Source organism: Nansenia antarctica (assembly GCF_963989245.1).
Source record: "Nansenia antarctica genome assembly, chromosome: 11".
NCBI classification, from domain to species: Eukaryota; Metazoa; Chordata; class Actinopteri; order Argentiniformes; family Microstomatidae; genus Nansenia; species Nansenia antarctica.
The window spans coordinates 26,282,209-26,301,774 of NC_137681.1; the positions used below are offsets into that span (position 1 = coordinate 26,282,209).

Genomic DNA, 19,566 nt, shown 5'->3' on the forward strand with positions numbered 1-19,566 from the left:
AATGATAAAGGCTACATACTGTAGCTCCTGCTAAAATGTTCTGGGTGGATTACCCAGTGGAGGATTACTTTATCCCGGATCAACTTCTGTGTGAATGGGTTCACTCACTATTCTGACCCGATTATTACCCCCTCCTGACAGATGGAAATTAGCTTCTTGCTAAATCTGATGCACCCATCTTCTCGTTTCCTGTAGACAATTAAATGCAGGAGCACACTGTCAATTCAATTCAATTCAATTCAATCCTATTCAATTCAACTTTATTCGCCATGTGCAGTGCACTAGGAACATGACTTCTTATTCTCCATGCTGAACAAGCTACAGTACATACAACAACAAGACGACAACACAACAGTACTCAAGACACACAATATATACAGTAAATATGAGTGAATAAATATACTGTACAACTTAGTGCAAAAACATGTAAGGTGCAAGGTGCAATGATCAGGAGTTATTGAGGAGGGCTCTGGCTTTGGGGAAGAAACTGTTCAAGTGGCGTGATGTCCTTCTCTAAACCAAAAACTAAACTCCTGGGTGGGGTGCTCCAGCAGTCTAGTGGCGCTTTTCCACTACCGAGCCGACCCGACCCGACCCGGGCCGGCCTGGTTTGTTTTGCTTTTTCCACTGCCAACCGAGCCGGGCCGAACCGAGCCGAGCCGGGCCGTTTTAGCTACCCTTCTGGACTAGGAAGTAGGAACATAACCTACAGTGCGCACACGCCAATGTTGGCAGGGGTTCCAATCCGGCCCATGTCCTGCTGGGTTCCTGCCATGCTGACATACCATGTCCTACTTACTTTCCTGTCTCAATCCAGAAACACTATGAAAGGATCGGGGCTGCCCTTCTCCTTATGTACATGTACAGATTAAGCTGCTTTACCTGCATTCTCCCTCTTCAGCACCTCCACCTCTTCCTCTCGGACAGTCTGGTCCCCCTGCACGGTTGATATTTCTTCTGATTGTGCTGAACACGAGAAAATATGTGAAACATGAATAACCTCTAATAATATTATTTCAAAGTGATTACATGCTGAACTGTCATTATCGCCTGCTGCTGCTCAGGGCCCTTGTAGAACTGTAGCTTCATTCTCAGATCATCTTTTTCTGTCTCGCCTCAGTTTGAAAGGCAGTTTAAAAGGCATTAGGTACCTGCTCTTAACTGGTTTCCTGATAATGTGATTTATATGGCTGTGTCTGTGATGATGGCCCTGCATTACCAGCAAGCAGTTTCTTGAGCACTTCAACTCATAACCCCACCCCCCCCCAGCACCACCACTACCACCACTTCAACCCCCCCGCCCCCCCTTACACTGCACACTTTCCATATCCCTATCTTTATTGTACATGCCATATGGATCCATGGTGATTCTGTAGTGGAAAAGAATCAACAACCCACAAACAGCCTGAGATGCACTGTGAGAGTTGGTAGTAAAGTGGTCAATGAGGCATGAACACTTGTGGAACAGAGGTTTCAATGCCAAAAGAGCACCTATACAAACTTGATATGTTTCAACAGTTCATAGTAATAGCATTACATGTATACTGCACACAGTAGGCCTGTAATCAGTTACACAATGTATCAGAAAGACAGACCGATCTGAATACAGTTTTGCCAACTATCCTTATCTCAACGTTGTTGTCTGTGTGTTTAACCATGTTCATGGTAACTGTTGCTAGTCACCTCTCCCATTCTGCCAAGGGCTTGGTCAGCAGACTGAGGTAAGCCTACCTACCTGCTGTAGGCCTACCTACCTGCTGTGGGACATTGGCAAAGGAGAGGAATGAGTAGTCCCATCCTTAACCTTAATATCCTTATCCTTATAATATCCGTATCCTTAATCCCCTATTTACCCCCATCATCATCTAAACCCTATCCAACATCTGAATTCAAAGCAGCGTAATAGATTGTAATTAATTAAGACTGCATTTAAATGATTGCTGTTTTAAATAGAAACATTGACCAATGCGTGCTTTTGATGGTAAAAGTTAAGTTGCAGGCTACTAAGTTCGTTGATATTTGTTTCCCCAAATATCTACAAACGTCACTGACAACCTTTGTGTATAAAATACAAAAAGCAACATTCAGTGCGAGATTTAATTAGAAAATATTATATACATATTATAATGTTCTGTAACAAATGTAACAAAAATGTAGCAGAGAAATGTTCCAAAGTGTCCTGACAGCTCTGAGCTTGCAGGTGGCTCTGAGATTCAACAACCAATCAGAGCATAACTATTCACACAGCCTGGCTGCGTTCGTAAACTTGCTCTGGAAATCTCATCAGCACACATGGGACGCCTCTTGTCCAATCAAATCACTTGGTCTCTGTATGACGTCGAACCCAGTGTGCGCGCCGGCGCTCTCAGAGACAGTTTACGAACGCTGCGAGAGGAGGATCTTGAGCTCTGAGCCGCACCGCGTCCAAACGCTTTCAAACAACGTTGACACACGTTGCGCTTCCCATTTCATTTGACACAGCTGATGTTTGGGACTGTAAGGTAAATATGAAGGTATACTTTATTCTAGTAAATGTTCAACTGGGCAGAAGATTATAAACATTATACCTGCCTCGATGTTGGTGTTGGTGCGGCTGATCAATCTGTCTTGTCAGCGTCCTGTTACCATGGCAATCGCCATGCTTTCTCTGCCCAAAGACCAAAAAGATAGATATGTGTGTTTGTTGTGTAGCCTGATTAGTTTTTAACAGAGACTGTTTATGTTAGTTACCCAAATGGATGCTGATCTTTATATTATGGCTGCTTTCCAATTCGAAATGTGATTTCCGAGCTTATTAATTATAATATTAATTACATTAATTAACGGTTACTACGGGCCATCACTTCGTGATCTGTGTGTCTGGTGTCTGTGAGTGACATCCCATTAACTTCTACAATAACTAATATTACTGCCTGTCATCCCATTAACTTCTACAATAACTAATATATTACTGCCTGTCATCAATGAATCAGTCGAATGTCTTGGAGCTTTCTAGTTTCTACCCCCCTACAACTAAAAGGAGCGGGGAGGGTTAAGGTTAAGTAGACCAACTATGATCTACAGACCCTCAAATTTACATAGCCTAACTCCTGTGATTATGTCAACACATAATAATGACTTAAGGAGATAATAATATACCTATTCATAATCATACGAAGACCAAAACACTGCAGCATACAGTTAGTCTACAGACCTAAACACAGTCAACGTTTGTCTTCATACAAAATACAAATGATTGTGTCTTTTCTATCAAATCAGGGTTTGGGAAGTTTGATTTTCTCAGGGGACCCCAGTTTGAGATGAGTTTTTGGGAGCTGCTGATACTAGCTTGCCGTTTTGTTTACATGAAGTCGGTCAGTCCGTGACTGTGTTTACCTGTGTGTTCACCTGTGTGTTGGTGAGCTTATTAATACAGAATCAGCTACCATGGTGACAAGGAAACACAAGGTTGTGGTGTCTCTCTCTCTCTCTCTCTCTCTCTCTCTCTCTCTGGATGGGGGGGGCATGTAGTAATCTATCAATAACGCTTATTGTTGGTGTAGGAAAGTTGAACGTCAACTTGTTACTGTAAATTGACTCGATTTAAGACCATTGCTTTAAGTACTTAGTTAAAGCCTTCAAAGGTGTCCTGTTGACCCCAGTCATTCCTCAATGCTCATTAAACTCATTACAGGATAATGTGAACTGTTGTGGTTGTGGTTTAAGCACAGATTTGAACTGCACAAGGTGCCCAAAGTCACTTCTCCCATTACCGTGAAACAAACATTAAATGGGATTATCTCTCTCTGCTCACACACACACCTTGTATTCTCCCACTCATCCATTTGTCCGCTTGTCAGGTCAGATCAGGTGTTTCTTTCCCAGTGTCTCTTAATTGGTCACCTGATCCAACTGTCGTCCATCAAGCTATTAGAGGATGTAAGACAATCTTAAGTTGGGCCACCCCCTGCGCTCATGGTACAAATGTCCCCCTTTTTGTTCAGGATTAGGACCGGACCGGACCAGACATGGATATGTGGCTAAGCACTCTGCCTTCTGTCGGGGACTACGGCTGGCTCTCACCAGGGCCCTGAGGAGTGGAACAACGACAGGGTGGGAGTTGGTAGGGTGAGGGGCCATCTTCCAGCAATTCTGCCCCCCACCCCCCTTAACGTACACAGTGCAGGTCAGTATATTCTTTTTGGTTTTTTTGGGTTACTTGAATGAATTCAGTATTGTGTTTTCAATTTTTTTTTACTGTTTTTTGTTTTTTACTGTTTTTTACTGGTATTCCTATAGAATTCTAGGAGTATGGCTATTTTCAGAATTCATATTGATTGATTCAGTTATTATCAGAATGATTCTTTGAACATCGTTTAGATCCACTGAATGAAAGAAGTAGCCTAATTAGTATTGTATCTCCCTGCATATTCCTTATCTTACTTTCTTACTTAGAAACATTGAAGGAATTGAAAGTCATAAAGTCATAGTCAGTGAAGATGGTTTTATATTTGAGTCATTATTGTTAACCAATGTATCAATATCATATTTGACATGTTTGGCAAATCGTAGATCGTACAAATTCTGCCCAAAAATTCAGAAAGGCTAGCCTATTTATGCAACTCGTTGTTAATTATCCATATATGCTTACAGGGGTGTTATGAGAGAGGAGTTCTGTAATGTAACAGTACTCCATTGAAGGTCACTGGGCCGTCTCGGCCTCATTCAAAGCCAAGAGTTCAGGGCCAGGATTATCCAGATCACTGCCTCAGAATACTGTCACCCAGCACCCAAGCCTCCCACAGACTAACGGGGGTCCCTGCTCTCCCTCCTCACCCTCGCCTCACCCTCCTTACCCCACACCACTACCCCTGACCAGCATTTTCACCATAACCCAGTACCAGCAATTAGCCTAGCCTCACCTTCACCCTCCTCCAGACATCAGATAGGGAAGATAACCCGTCAGGGATGGTTAGCAGACTCGCCACAGTATCCAAGAGAGCACATAACGGATACTTCAAGGGGACTTGAATTACGGCATTGAGTAATCTTGTGATGATATCTATTATCAGATCAAATTGGAGTGCCCTTGGCTTATTCCAAAAGACCCATTGCTGTTGATCTCTCTCTCTCTCTTTCTTCTTTTGAAAGACAGAAAGTTGCTGTCACCACCCAGGTAAGAGAGAGCTAACTAACTATCAATAAAGCCGTACTGATTAACGACCGTGTTGTACATAAGTGTCACGTCCGCGTCCTTTCACAATCACTCCTGAGTGACCCTCTCTGTTCGCGGTGGAATGTCGCCAGGCGGACTACTCACCCGCGGAGAGAAATGGAAACAGAAACATGAGTCCCAGTGTGTGCACTACAACCTGTACTCTGATACGCTCGATTGGATTTCAGGGGTTGGGGGTCCTTGTGCCATGAAAACACACACACACACACACACACACATGTAAACGTACAAAGGCAGCCCTTAAAAGTAAACCAAGGCTACTGAGTCTGACCTACTGTGTGTAAGACCTCTACCTGTATGTGTCGTGTCTTTGTGTGTCTCCAGGCATGGGACTGCCAGCAGAGAGCCCAGACAGAGAGTCTGAGGACGACGCCTTCAAGTGCCAACAGGAAGGGGGAGAGGGGGAGGGGGAGGGGGAGGGGGAGGGGGAGAGGGAGGGGGAGGGGGAGGGCTGGGGGAGCGACAGCCAGCTTGACCCCTCCACCCCGACCCCTCCATCCACCGGCAAGAGGAGGAAGAAAAGGAAAAACAGGTGCTTCTTTTTCAACAGGATTTTGTCCACTGTTCCCTCTCAGCCACATGATCAATGTAAAGGTTACAACTTATGTAAAAGGTTGAGAATAAACCCTAAATAATATTCAACTTTGGGACTATAGTCAGTACAACTTTGTGGCTACTATAGTAGCCTATTTTGTATTTTGTGATAGTTAGCTAAGGGTGCGATTGTTGTTGTTGTTGTTGTTGTTGTTGTTGTGCTAGTTCTCTGTTCCCTTCCTGCTGTCTGTCCCTTCCTGCTGTCTGTCTGCCCCCCCCCCCCCCCCCCCCGCGCACTGGGAGAGACTAGTACGAGTGAGACAGGACCCGTAAGGTGGAGCTCGCTGCAAGGCACATGTCTGTCCCTCTCTCTGCCTCTTCTCTTCCAGATGGCTGTGGATCAACATCACCAACTGCAAATATGAGAGTGGTGAGAGCTGTCTAGATTACTCGTCATGATATATCATACAATTCATTAGTCTGCTGTACAGTTAAGGACACATGCTCAGTGCTCTGATGAGGTCTCCTTCTCTCTCATTGGTTCTGTCAGTGCTCTGATGAGGTCTCCTTCTCTCTCATTGGTTCTGTCAGTGATCTGATGAGGTCTTCTTCTCTCTCATTGGTCAGTGCGACGCGCGGCTCGTAGGTACGGCCTGAGGGAAGCGGGGGAGGGGGAGGACTGGACTCTCTTCTGGACAGACTGCTCTGTGTCGCTGGACAGAGTTATGGACATGAAGCGCTATCAGGTACATCACCTCCTCCTCTTCCTCCTTCTCGTCCTCCTCATCCTCTTCCTCCTCCTCCTCCTCCTCCTCCTCCTCCTCTGTTTACTGGTTTCCTGAACAGACTACTAATTCTAGACTAAAGTGCGTTTGTGACATGTTCTAGTGTTTTGGTCCGCACGTCGGCAACCAATCAAAATGTTCAGACTTTTATTTTGAAACACGGAAATACATTTCAATGTTGTTGAAGATCACCATTTTTTTTTTACAATTTTTTTTTTATTGAATTGAATTGAAAACCAATTCTCATTTGCAAACTCGCTAGTCAAGCCAAAACACTGCAACGCAACGGATTGGGTGAAGTAGTTTACCGCGCTGGAGTTACAGTGTTAGCTAGCTACTAGCCCTGACTCGTTCCCATAGCAACACAGCTCTTAAGTCAAACTTAGCCAGGGGGGAAGGCGGCTAACTTTCTAACCTCAAAATAAGTCAGTCTTAATTTTTATGCAACAGGCAGTCTTAATTAGACTGGTCTACCCTATAAGACTAGTCTAAGGCTTAGACCAGTCTTAATCTATCTTTATGCAACCGGCACCAGGTCATTGATTTTCAACAACGCGGAAATGTTTTTTCGAAAGAAAAGTCTGAACATTAAATTGGATGCCGACATGCGGACCAAAACACTAGAACGTGTCACATAGATGTATGATTCAGATCAGAGTATCTCCTTTTATACTATTTGCCAACCCTTGTGTGTGTTTGCTGTGTGTGTGTGTTTGCTGTGTGTGTGTTTGCTGTGTGTGTGTTTGCTGTATGTGTGTGTTTGCTGTGTGTGTGTTTGCTGTGTGTGTGTGTTTGCTGTATGTGTGTGTTTGCTGTGTGTGTGTTTGCTGTATGCGTGTGTTTGCTGTATGTGTGTTTGCTGTGTGTGTGTTTGCTGTGTGTGTGTTTGCTGTGTGTGTGTTTGCTGTGTGTGTTTGCTGTGTGTGTGTTTGCTGTGTGTATGTTTGCTGTGTGTGTGTTTGCTATGTGTGTGTTTGCTGTGTGTGTGTTTGCTGTGTGTGTGTGTTTGCTGTGTGTGTGTTTGCTGTGTGTGTTTGCTATGTGTGTGTTTGCTGTGTGTGTGTGTGTGTGTTTGCTGTGTGTGTGTGTGTTTGCTGTGTGTGTGTTTGCTGTGTGTGTGTTTGCTGTGTGTGTGTTTGCTGTGTGTGTGTGTGTTTGCTGTGTGTGTGTTTGCTGTGCCCCTCACAGAAGATCAACCACTTCCCTGGCATGAGTGAGATCTGCAGGAAGGATCTCCTGGCCAGGAACATGAACCGGATGCTCAAACTCTTCCCCAAAGACTACAACATCTTCCCCCGGACGTGGTGCCTGCCTGCAGAGTGAGTTACACTGATCAACCTGCCTGTTGTCTTGTCTTTCAATACAATACAATACATACCAGCAATGGAATCAACTCAGCCCTAATATTTTTGTAGTATAATATGTTGGGAGTTCGCTAGCTGTGTTTTCTTTCTCGGTTTCTCGTTTCTCAGTATTATCTTTTGTAATCCATAACCTCCTTTCTTAGCTTTGTCCCTGTCCATTGTTACATCGATATATATATAACTTGAAGTAAGCCACTGGAAGCTGTCGAATAATATTATTGTAGATCAAGTCTGAATCTAAATGTTTGTTTTTTCACTATTTCAGTTATAGTGACTTCCAAGCGTACACCAGGGCCAAAAAATACAAGACGTACATCTGCAAGCCAGACTCAGGCTGCCAAGGGAGAGGCATCCTCGTCACCAAGTCCAGCAAAGACATCCGGCCTGGGGAACACATGATCTGCCAAGTGTATGTCTCCCGGGTGAGACTAGAGACACACACACACACACACACACACATACATACATGTATGTACATTACAATGTAATATCATCTTTATGTGCTCCTCTGAATATAAGCATATAACTGCTAACTCCCCCCCCAGCCCTTCATTATAACTGCTAACTGTGCCCCCCCCCCCCCAGCCCTTCATTATAACTGCTAACTGTGCCCCCCCCCAGCCCTTCATTATAACTGCTAACTGTGCCCCCCCCCAGCCCTTCATTATAACTGCTAACTGTGCCCCCCCCCAGCCCTTCATTATAACTGCTAACTGTGCCCCCCCCCCAGCCCTTCATTATAACTACTAACTGTGCCCCCCCCCCAGCCCTTCATTATAACTGCTAACTGTGCCCCCCCCAGCCCTTCATTATAACTGCTAACTGTGCCCCCCCAGCCCTTCATTATAACTGCTGACTGTGCCCCCCCCCAGCCCTTCATTATAACTGCTAACTGTGCCCCCCCCAGCCCTTCATTATAACTGCTAACTGTGCCCCCCCAGCCCTTCATTATAACTGCTGACTGTGCCCCCCCCCAGCCCTTCATTATAACTGCTAACTGTGCCCCCCCCAGCCCTTCATTATAACTGCTAACTGTGCCCCCCCAGCCCTTCATTATAACTGCTGACTGTGCCCCCCCCCAGCCCTTCATTATAACTGCTAACTGTGCCCCCCCCCCAGCCCTTCATTATAACTGCTAACTGTGCCCCCCCCAGCCCTTCATTATAACTGCTAACTGTGCCCCCCCCCCAGCCCTTCATTATAACTGCTAACTGTGCCCCCCCCCCAGCCCTTCATTATAACTGCTAACTGTGCCCCCCCAGCCCTTCATTATAACTGCTAACTGTGCCCCCCCAGCCCTTCATTATAACTGCTAACTGTGCCCCCCCCCCAGCCCTTCATTATAACTGCTAACTGTGCCCCCCCCCAGCCCTTCATTATAACTGCTAACTGTGCCCCCCCCCAGCCCTTCATTATAACTGCTAACTGTGCCCCCCCCAGCCCTTCATTATAACTGCTAACTGTGCCCCCCCCCAGCCCTTCATTATAACTGCTAACTGTGCCCCCCCCCAGCCCTTCATTATAACTGCTAACTGTGCCCCCCCCCAGCCCTTCATTATAACTGCTAACTGTGCCCCCCACACAGCCCTTCATTATCGACGGCTTCAAGTTTGACCTGCGTATTTATGTCCTGGTGACCTCCTGCGACCCTTTCCACATCTTCATCTACAACGAGGGGCTGGCCCGCTTCTGCACCACCCAGTACAGCGAGCCCACCAGCGGCAACGTGGTGAGACCTGGTGCTCCTCTCTGGGGATCGGCTGGTAGAGGCACGGCGCTAACAATGCTTAGGTTGTGGGTTCAGTTCCCTCTGGGACCATATATACTGAAACATGTATACACTGCACTCACTGCAATGTAAGTCGCTTTGGATAAAAGCGTCAGCTAAATGGCATATGTATATATGTATATAACAACTTTCAATGCCTACCAGCTGTTATAGAACAGTCAAAACAGGGCACTAGTCGCATACCACATCAGTGTTTCCTCCAGGAATTTTTACATTAGTGGCGATTGTTTTTCGCGTGCACGCGCATGAAACGCGCACGCGCGCTCAAAACAACGACCTAATTTCAACCAAAACTAGAGGGAGGATGGCAAAAAAATAAAAAATATATACAGAATATAAACTTGTGATACCGGTTTCCATCCATCAGCTCTGAAGGTTTACATTACTCACGGATCCAATGTCCTTCCAAACGAGCAGTCTTGGCTCCGTCTCAAACACAACAGGAAAAGTATGTCCAACTTGGCGAAAGTTTCAGAGTATTGTATTTCCAACTTGCGCGAGTTCTTCAACTTGCGACAGTTTTTCAACTAGATGTGATGGCTATCATGTCTATCAAAATTATCAAATTAGCCATCGTCCTGGCATGATTGGGTGTTGGTTTCAACGCACCTGTTGTTTGTCCTTCCTCCGTTTGCAACAAGAAACTCTGGACCTTTTCATGAATTAAAGTGGTCTTAAAATCCAAAGTCCAAATATAAGTAACAAACGAAAGTAATATATGTTGGTGTACATACCACAGCGCACAGTAGCTGCTGCTTGTTCTCCCGCTGTAGTTGTAGCTGCTGGTGGTGGTGGTACCCCGCCATAAACGTTGTTAGCTGATCCTGCCAGCCATGCCGTTTCGGATCGCTCATAGCCACTGCTAGCTTCAGCAATGTTTGAAGTGTCTGGGACATCTTTTTTCTTGAAAAATCCATCCATCTGTCGCTGTTTTCGTTTAATTTTTCGAAGTTATTTAACGTGATATCTTATTTGTGCACCTAGCTAGCTAGATCAGCTTTTTGTATCTTTTAGATGGTACTACCGGTGACTTTTAGCCCGTTATTTGCGAGGAGAAAACACAGGCGCCCGAGCATTTCGGCAGGTAAGACTGCTGAGCAGGGATGGTTGAGTCTGCACGGTTCTCATGCCGGTTCACATTTAGACCAATCAGGAGTAGCCCTTGTGTCACGTTGTCAACTGAATGTTTAATGTAATTAATCTGATTTTGGATCAGCGGTTAGAGAGAGATGGGCGTGGATTTAGGTGCACTTTTAGTCAACATCCATTATAGCCCTGATCTAGGATCAGATATATTTTAATCAGCTAAAATGTTCAGAGGTGGGGAAAAAAAACGTTTTTTTTTTCTTTAGTGGACTGAATCAATTAGTGGCGGAGGAAATTCATTCGTGGCGGCCCGCCACCAATAAATGCATATAGAGTTAACACTGCACATAATTGCAGGGTCCCTGGTTCGATTCCGGCCATCGACATATCCTGCATGTCCTCCTTCCTGTCAATCTCTACTGACTGTACCCTAATGAAAGAAGAAATGCTCTAAAAACATATAAAAAGTCAAGAAACCGTCAAAACCCAGAGATGTCAGATGTCCTATCTTGTATGTCCTATCTACGTAGCTTTGTTTGTTACAACAAAAAAAAGACTTACTTACTTACTTTTCCTGCTACGGTTGATTGATGATTCACTTACTTAGTCAAATGTATTGTTTGTAAGTCGCTTTGGAATAAGGCGTCTGCTAAATGGCAAAAATGTAAATGTAATGTCTACTGTGTATTACCTCACCTGATTCTGACTCCTGTCCTCTTCCTCCCCCCCATGCCATATAAGGATGATGTGTGCATGCACCTGACCAACTACGCCATCAACAAGCACAGTGACAACTTTGTTCGTGACGACGACACTGGCAGCAAGCGGTAAGCAGACTTTTCCATTTGTTTGTGTTAAATTTGACATATATATACACTACCGTTCAAAAGTTTGGGGTCACCCAGACAATTTTGTGTTTTCCATGAAAACTCACACTTTTATTTATCAAATGAGTTGCAAAATGAATAGAACATATAGTCTAGACATTAACATGGATAGAAATAATGATTTTTATTTGAAATAATCATTTTGTCCTTCAAACTTTGCTTTCGTCAAAGAATGCTCCCTTTGCAGCAATTACAGCATTGCAGACCTTTGGCATTCTAGCGGTTAATTTGTTGAGGTAATCTGAAGAAATTTCACCCCATGCTTCTTGAAGCACCTCCCACAAGTTGGATTAGCTTGATGGGCACTTCTTGCGTACCATACGGTCAAGCTGCTCCCACAACAGCTCAATGGGGTTGAGATCTGGTGACTCCGCTGGCCACTCCATTACAGACAGAATACTAGCTGCCTGCTTCTTCCCTAAATAGTTCTTGCATAATTTGGAGGTGTGCTTTGGGTCATTGTCCTGTTGGAGGAGGAAATTGGCTCCAATCAAGCGCTGTCCACAGGGTATGGCATGGTGTTGCAAAATTTAGTGATAGCCTTCCTAATTCAAAATCCCTTTTACCATGTACAAATCTCCCACATTACCAGCACCAAAGCAGCCCCAGACCATCACGTTACCTCCACCATGCTTGACAGATGGCGTCAGGCACTCTTCCAGCATCTTTTCACTTGTTCTGCGTTTTTTCTGCGTTCTTGCTTTTCCTTTTATTGACCAGTCTCAGATATGGATTTTTCTTTGCCACTCTGCCTAGAAGGCCAGCATCCCGGAGTCGCCTCTTCACTGTAGACGTTGACACTGGCGTTTTGCGGGTACCATTTAATGAAGCTGCCAGTTCAGGACCTGTGAGGCGTCTATTTCTCAAACTAGAGACTCTAATGTACTTGTCTTCTTGCTCAGTTGTGCACCGGGGCCTCCCACTTCTCTTTCTACTCTGGTTAGAGCCTGTTTGTGCTGTTCTCTGAAGGGAGTTGTACACACCGTTGTAGGAAATGTTCAGTTTCTTGGCAATTTCTCACATGGAATAGCCTTCATTTCTAAGAACAAGAATAGACTGTCGAGTTTCATATGAAAGTTCTCTTTTTCTGGCCATTTTGAGAGTATAATCGAACCCACAAATGTGATGCTCCAGATACTCAACTAGCTCAAAGGAAGGCCATTTGTATAGCTTCTCTAACCAGCAAAACCGTTTTCAGCTGTGCTAACGTAATTGCACAAGGGTTTTCAAGGTTTTTCTAATCATCCATTAGCTTTTTAACGCGATTAGCAAACACAATGTACCATTAGAACACTGGAGTGGCGGTTGCTGGAAATGGGCCTCTACACACCTATGTAGATATTCCATTAAAAACCAGATGTTTGCAGCTAGAATAGTCATTTTCCACATTAACAATGTATAGAGTGTATTTCTGATTAATTTAATGTTATCTTCATTGAAGAAAACTGTGCTTTTCTTTCAAAAATAAGGAAATTTCTAAGTGACCCCGAACTTTTGAACGGTAGTGTATAAAAAAAAGAATCCACCGTTAGTATGGTCTCAAGACATCATAGATTTTGATGACGTGGGTGTTTGACAGCACAGTGTTTCCCGCCCCCTCCTTCCTCCTCCTCCGCAGGAAGCTGTCCACGCTGAACAAGCACCTGGAGGCCCTGTGCTACGACACAGAGAAGATGTGGGCGGACATCGAGGACGTGGTCATCAAGACGCTGATCTCCGCCCACCCCGTGCTGCAGCACAACTACCACAGCTGCTTCCCCAACCACGCCTCCGGCAGCGCCTGCTTCGAGGTGCTGGGCTTCGACGTGCTGCTGGACCACCGCCTCAGACCCTGGCTGCTGGAGGTACACACACACACACACACACACACACACACACACACCCTGGTTGCTGGAGGTACACACACACACACACACACACACACACCCTGGCTGCTGGAGGTACACACACACACACACACACACACACACACACACACACACCCTGGCTGCTGGAGGTACACACACACATACACACCCTGGCTGCTGGAGGTACACACACACACACACACACACACACACACACACACACACCCTGGCTGCTGGAGGTACACACACACACACACACACACACAAACCCTGGCTGCTGGAGGTACACACACACACACACACACACGCACGCACGCACACACACAGAGAAACACACACACACATGCACCCGCACACACACGCACACACACATACACACACACACACACACACACACAGACAGACAGACAGACAGACAGACAGACAGACAGACAGACAGACAGACAGACAGACAGACAGACAGACAGACAGACAGACAGACAGACAGACAGACAGACAGACATGCATGCATGCATGCACGCACGCACACACACACTCCTCATATGTACTACATGCTTGTGTGTATATGTCCTACATGCATGTGTGTACAGTATATGTACTACATCCATGTGTCTATGTACTACATAAATGTGTGTGTATATGTACTACGTGACCTTATCTGCCAGGTGGGGAAGGTGTTTTTGCCTTTGCCTTGAAGCTGAAGATTCAGCTCATTGAGCTTTCCAAATAAATCACTGAGATAGGACAGTTTCATCAGAAATTCTTCATCACTGAAGCATGCAGATTCATGCATTCCCTCCTCCACCCAAAAAACCTGAATCTCCTCTCTGAGCTCAAAGACGCGACAACACTTTCCCTCGGGAGAGATGAAAGAGTGTTCAGCTCCCATCTCCTCACAGAGTGGGGAGAACAGACGTGCTTTCAGAGGGCGGGTTTGATGAAATTGACCAAACTGACAACTTCGGTTAAAACCTTGTTTAGCTCAGGGCTAAGCTGCCTGGCTGATTGCGCCTCTCTTAGGGCTTTCACACCAGCAAAGAATGGACAGTGTGTCCATTGCGCGTTTGGTGCGACGCGCTTTATTAGTGCCTGCAGTCCCCTCCTTTTCCCTGACATTGTCTGCGCACCATCTAAGAAAAACCCCACACAGTTCTCCCATTTCAGTCCGTATTCTGTCAGGTAACTGTCAAGAATCCCAAAGAGCTCATCAGCTGTCGCTCTCGTTTTCACATACTTGCAAAATAGCACGTCTTCATTCAGTGACTCGGAATTGACATAGCGAACATAGGAAATAATCAAGCTGTTACTGTCATTAGCCTCATCCACTAATGCAAAACGTTTGTCTTTAAGTTTCTCTGTGAGTTGTTCTTCAATGTCCTCTGACATCTCACCTATACGTCTAGCAATATTGTCGTTGGACAGGGGGACAGTCTTTAATGTTGCAGCGGTTGTCTCCTCCATCATAGTTGACACCACATCAAGTGCTGCTGGCAGTATGAGCTCCTCAGCTATCGTGTGTGGTTTCTATCGTGTGTGGTTTCTATCGTGTGTGGTTTCTATCGTGTGTGATTTCTATCGTGTGTGGTTTCTATAGTGTGTGGTTTCTATCGTGTGTGGTTTCTTGCACTTAGCAATTCTGTATGTGACCTTGAATGATGCCATTTGCGCTTTGCTCTTTACGGATACCGCTTTTGTCATATGAGTTTCTTGAATTCTGTACTCATTAAGTTTTATCTTAAAGAAGTCCAGTGACTTGGACCATTATTGAAAGATTAGACCCTATCCTGACACTTAGTTTCTTGCATATTGTTTTTATTCGTGAATGATTTCATATTCATAAAACTTCAAACACAGTTTGTCATCGATTTCCAACACCTGTGTCCGCCGGTCCTTCGTCACCTTTCTCCGTGCGTGGTCAATGGTGTCCCTCATGGCGATGGGCTCGTTCTCTAGGCTTTCCCAGTCTAAAGCGCTGAGCCAGTCGTCAGTCTCGGTCTCGGAGGCCTGTTTGTCTTCGTTGGCGACAGCGTGGTCGTCAATGGCGTCGCTCATGGCGACGATCTCGTTCTCTAGGCTTTCCCAATCGAAAGGGGTGGCCAGTGTGTGTCTGTCGGCAGTCTTGGTCTTGGTCTGTTTGTTTTCGTTGGAGATAGCGTCAATGGCGTCGCTCGTGGCGACGATCTCGTTCTCTAGGCTTTCCCAATCGAAAGGCGTGGCCACTGTGTGTCTGTCGGCAGTCTTGGTCTTGGTCTGTTTGTCTTCGTTGGAGATAGCGTCAATGGCGTCGCTCATGGCGACGATCTCGTTCTCTAGGCTTTCCCAATCGAAAGGCGTGGCCACTGTGTGTCTGTCGGCAGTCTTGGTCTTGGTCTGTTTGTGTTTGTTGGAGGGAGCGTGGTCGTCGTAAGAGGTGGAGTGATCGGGGACTCCAGGAAACTGCCAGTCAACCTGGAGCTCACCCACACTCCGCACCAGGGAGGTCTGGCAGAGGGAGGCCTGTCAGGAGAGAGAGAAGGAGAGTAAGGTTGAGGTCAGAGGGGCAGGGTTCAGGGTTCTGGGTCAGGGCTTACGGTCTGGGTTCAGGTTCAGGTTCAGGTTGTGACTGTCAGAGATAGTAACGATGTCCATGAGAACACAGTCATATACAGTAATGTTAATGTTAATGTTAATGTTAATTTTATTTATAATGCGCCCCCCCATCCAACTTTTACATCGGCCCGGGGCGCAGCCCGGGTAAAGGAACAGATAAAGACAAAGACAAGAAACACAGAAAGCAATCAGACACAGACGACTTAAACGTAAATCTCAGGCATACAATTCACAACAAATAGGGAGTAGACTTAGGGAATATCATTTAGGAAGAGGTGGGTTTTTAACTTGGCTCTAAAGGAGTCCAGAGTGGGGGCAAACTTGATGGCAGAAGGGAGCGCGTTCCACAGGGTCGGTGCTATCACCGCAAAGGCACGGTCACCCATCCTCTTGAGGTTGGTACGTGGGACCCTCAGGCTGAGTTGGGCGTCGGATCTGAGCCTGGGCCTTGAGGTGGAAGACAGGTCCAGGAGGTCCTTGATGTAGGGTGGGGCGAGACTGTTGAGAGCTTTAAAAACAAAGGTGCAGATTTTGAACTTCACTCTCTTCTTCACTGGGAGCCAGTGAAGGGAGATGAGGACAGGGGAGATGTGGTCCCTCATTTTGGTGCCTGACACCAGCCTGGCAGCGGCATTTTGGACTAGCTGCAGGCGGTAGATGGTCTTATCAGGAAGTCCAGCATAGAGTGAGTTGCAGTAGTCAAGCCTAGATGAGATTAGCACGAGGACGACCCTCCTCAGGTCGCTGGGGGTGAGGAAGGACTTGATCTTGGCTATGATGCGTAGTTGGTAGAAACATGCCTTCACGACGGAGCTCACTTGTCGGTCAAGGTTAAGCTCGGAGTCAAAGATGACACCGAGGTTCTTGACCTGTGGTCTGACAAGGGTGGACAGGCTTCCCATGTTGGTGCTGAGCTGAGTGATGGCGGTGGTGTTGCCGATGAGGAGGATTTCCCCCTTGCTCTCATTCAGCTGTAGGAAGTTCTGGGCCATCCACTCCTTCACATCGCGGAGGCAGTCCATCAGGCGCTTCAGATCGGCGGGGTCGTCAGTGTTGATTGACAGGTAGAGCTGGGTGTCGTCCGCATAGCAGTGGAATGAGATCTTGTAGCGTTACAGTACAGTAGGAGAGTTGAACATACAGAGCAGCGCTGCTAGGATCCTGATGAGGGCGCGCAAATATGATCACATCACCCCCATCCTCAAATCACTTCACTGGCTCCCCGTCTCACTCAGAATTGAGTTCAAGGTCTCCCTCCTCACAAGGCCTTAAAACCCACCTTTTTAATAGAGCCTTTTTTATAGAAATGTCTATTATTTCATTATTTATTTTTTTCTTCTTGTTTTTAATCTGTAGCACTTTGAGATTCCCTTATGTAAAGTGCATTACAAATAAAATGTATTATTATTATTATTATATTGTTTGACATGAAGTTGTAGAAGAGATTTGATTGTCTTACAGAGTGTTCAACGTCTTCATCCAGGTCTTTCTGTGGTGGCGGTGTACAGGGTTCAGTTTGTTTTTTTTCGGTTTGGTCTTTGCGCTTCCTCACTTTCTTTTTCCTGTTGTCCTTACTCCTTGCAGTGTCACCGGTTGTTTTGCCTTTGTTCTTACCTCTCCTCTTACCATTGGCTCTGGACTCTCGCCTTGGGTCAGTACCTGCGAAAGTTATTCCAAAAAAGAAGCTCTTTCGTGAAGCTTTTGATTTCTGTGTGTTATTAAAAGCCAAAAGATCTGTCAAAGCTCTTACCGTTGTCACAGTTGGGAGACTCGTTATCGACATGATATTTCCTGCTGCCATCCTTGGAGTGGGCAGACTCTCTGGAGGCAGACTCTCTGGAGTTAGACTCTCTGGTGCCCTTCTGTTCCCTCGTTTTGCTGGTCTCCTTGTTTTTCTTGAGTTTCTCCTTAGAGACCCTCGGGTCACTGCGATTGACCCATGATTGGTAGCAGTTAATCAAATACTGATAAAACAATAAATAAATAATACATCTGACCACAATGTCTTATGGGGAGTATAAGCAGGTGGACTCATCTGGAGCCTGTGTGAAAGTGGCCTATCTGTCACGGAACCTTGACATAAGTAGCTCTAGTGCATTACTGCATCACAATGTCTTGTGCAGAAATCAGTTTAGGTGTCATTATGACATCATCAGGTTTGTCTTGCCCTGTAAAAACTCCGGTGCAATATACATATCTTAACTTAACCCAGTGGTTCTCAAACTGTTTTTGTCAAGCCCCCCTTGGGAGGAACAAACATGTGTGAGCCCCCCTCACCCCAACAAAACTGTCACAACATGGGGCAGGTTTACATTTATTGAAATAAAAAACATAAAAGCAAGCATTGTGAAAAAATAAACAACTTTTGTCTGACATTTGTCATTATATATCTCTTCTGTACTTTTTCTTTTTTTCTTTTTTACAAATTGAGAAAATACAAAAAATGTTTTAGATTACTACAATTCTCAAGAAAATGAACTCTAACATATACTAACACTATCACTACCAATAACAATTCTTAACCAATAACAGTGTGTGTATATGTACTACATGTGTGTTTATACAGTATGTGCTACATACGCGTCTGTATATGTGTGTGTATATGTGCTACATATGTGTGTGTGCTGCAGGTGAACCACTCTGTGTATATGTACTACATGCTACGTGGGTCTGTTGGGCCCTAGGCCTAGACGAGATCTTGAATTCTATTTATGTTTTTACAAATAATAATCACCACGTTGCTCAACATCCGAGAGAAACACTGTGACTGGTGAAATTGATTCACCAGATATCATTCAATCATCAACGTGGCAATTATTATTTGTGAGAAAAAAAAATCTTGAATCCCCCCACCAGACTAACAAATAATAACACAAATAAAATCGGACAGGCAACAATGATATGACTTAAAATATGTATTTATAGTGCTATAACGTATATTTGGCAGTATAGCCCACAGTAGTTCCCAGTATATTTCTCAGTATAGCTCACGGTATATTTCTCAATATAAATCACAGTAGCCTATATTTCTTCAATTCTTAGCATAACTCACAGAAGCCTATATTTCTTCAATTCTTAGCATAACTCACAGAAGACTATATTTCTTCAATTCTTAGCATAACTCACAGAAGCCTACTATATTTCTTCAATTCTCAGTACTTGGGGAGGTGGCTGGGTTGTCACATCAGCTGGGGGTGGGGGCCCACTCAGAAATGTCAACATAGCTCCTTCAGGAATACAGCCAAAGCATACCATACCATAAATTAACTTAATCAACTATGTGTAACATTGCATACATGATGTAGGCTATACGCGAGACTGCTCTTCGTGGACTTCAGCTCCGCCTTCAACACCATCCTTCCAGACAGGCTAGTGACCAAACTACTAGACCTGGGTCTATCACACTCTATATGTGCGTGGATCAAGGACTTCCTGACCGACCGCCCCCAGAGGGTGCGGGTGGGCCCCCA

At 45.3% G+C, this 19,566-nt stretch overlaps 1 protein-coding gene across 1 annotated transcript in view; it reads left to right on the forward strand.

The window, feature by feature from the left end:
* Positions 1-5,541: 5,541 nt before the first annotated feature.
* Positions 5,542-19,566, forward strand: part of ttll6 (tubulin tyrosine ligase-like family, member 6) — a gene marked incomplete at both ends in the record, with an annotated part of 22,656 nt that continues 8,631 nt past the window's right edge. The window contains 8 exons of the mRNA XM_080542527.1: positions 5,542-5,747; positions 6,139-6,179; positions 6,377-6,495; positions 7,723-7,853; positions 8,164-8,320; positions 9,484-9,627; positions 11,515-11,600; positions 13,279-13,504. Coding sequence (XP_080398653.1) covers positions 5,542-5,747; positions 6,139-6,179; positions 6,377-6,495; positions 7,723-7,853; positions 8,164-8,320; positions 9,484-9,627; positions 11,515-11,600; positions 13,279-13,504 — 1,110 coding nt within the window. The remainder of the gene's footprint in view (positions 5,748-6,138; positions 6,180-6,376; positions 6,496-7,722; positions 7,854-8,163; positions 8,321-9,483; positions 9,628-11,514; positions 11,601-13,278; positions 13,505-19,566) is intronic.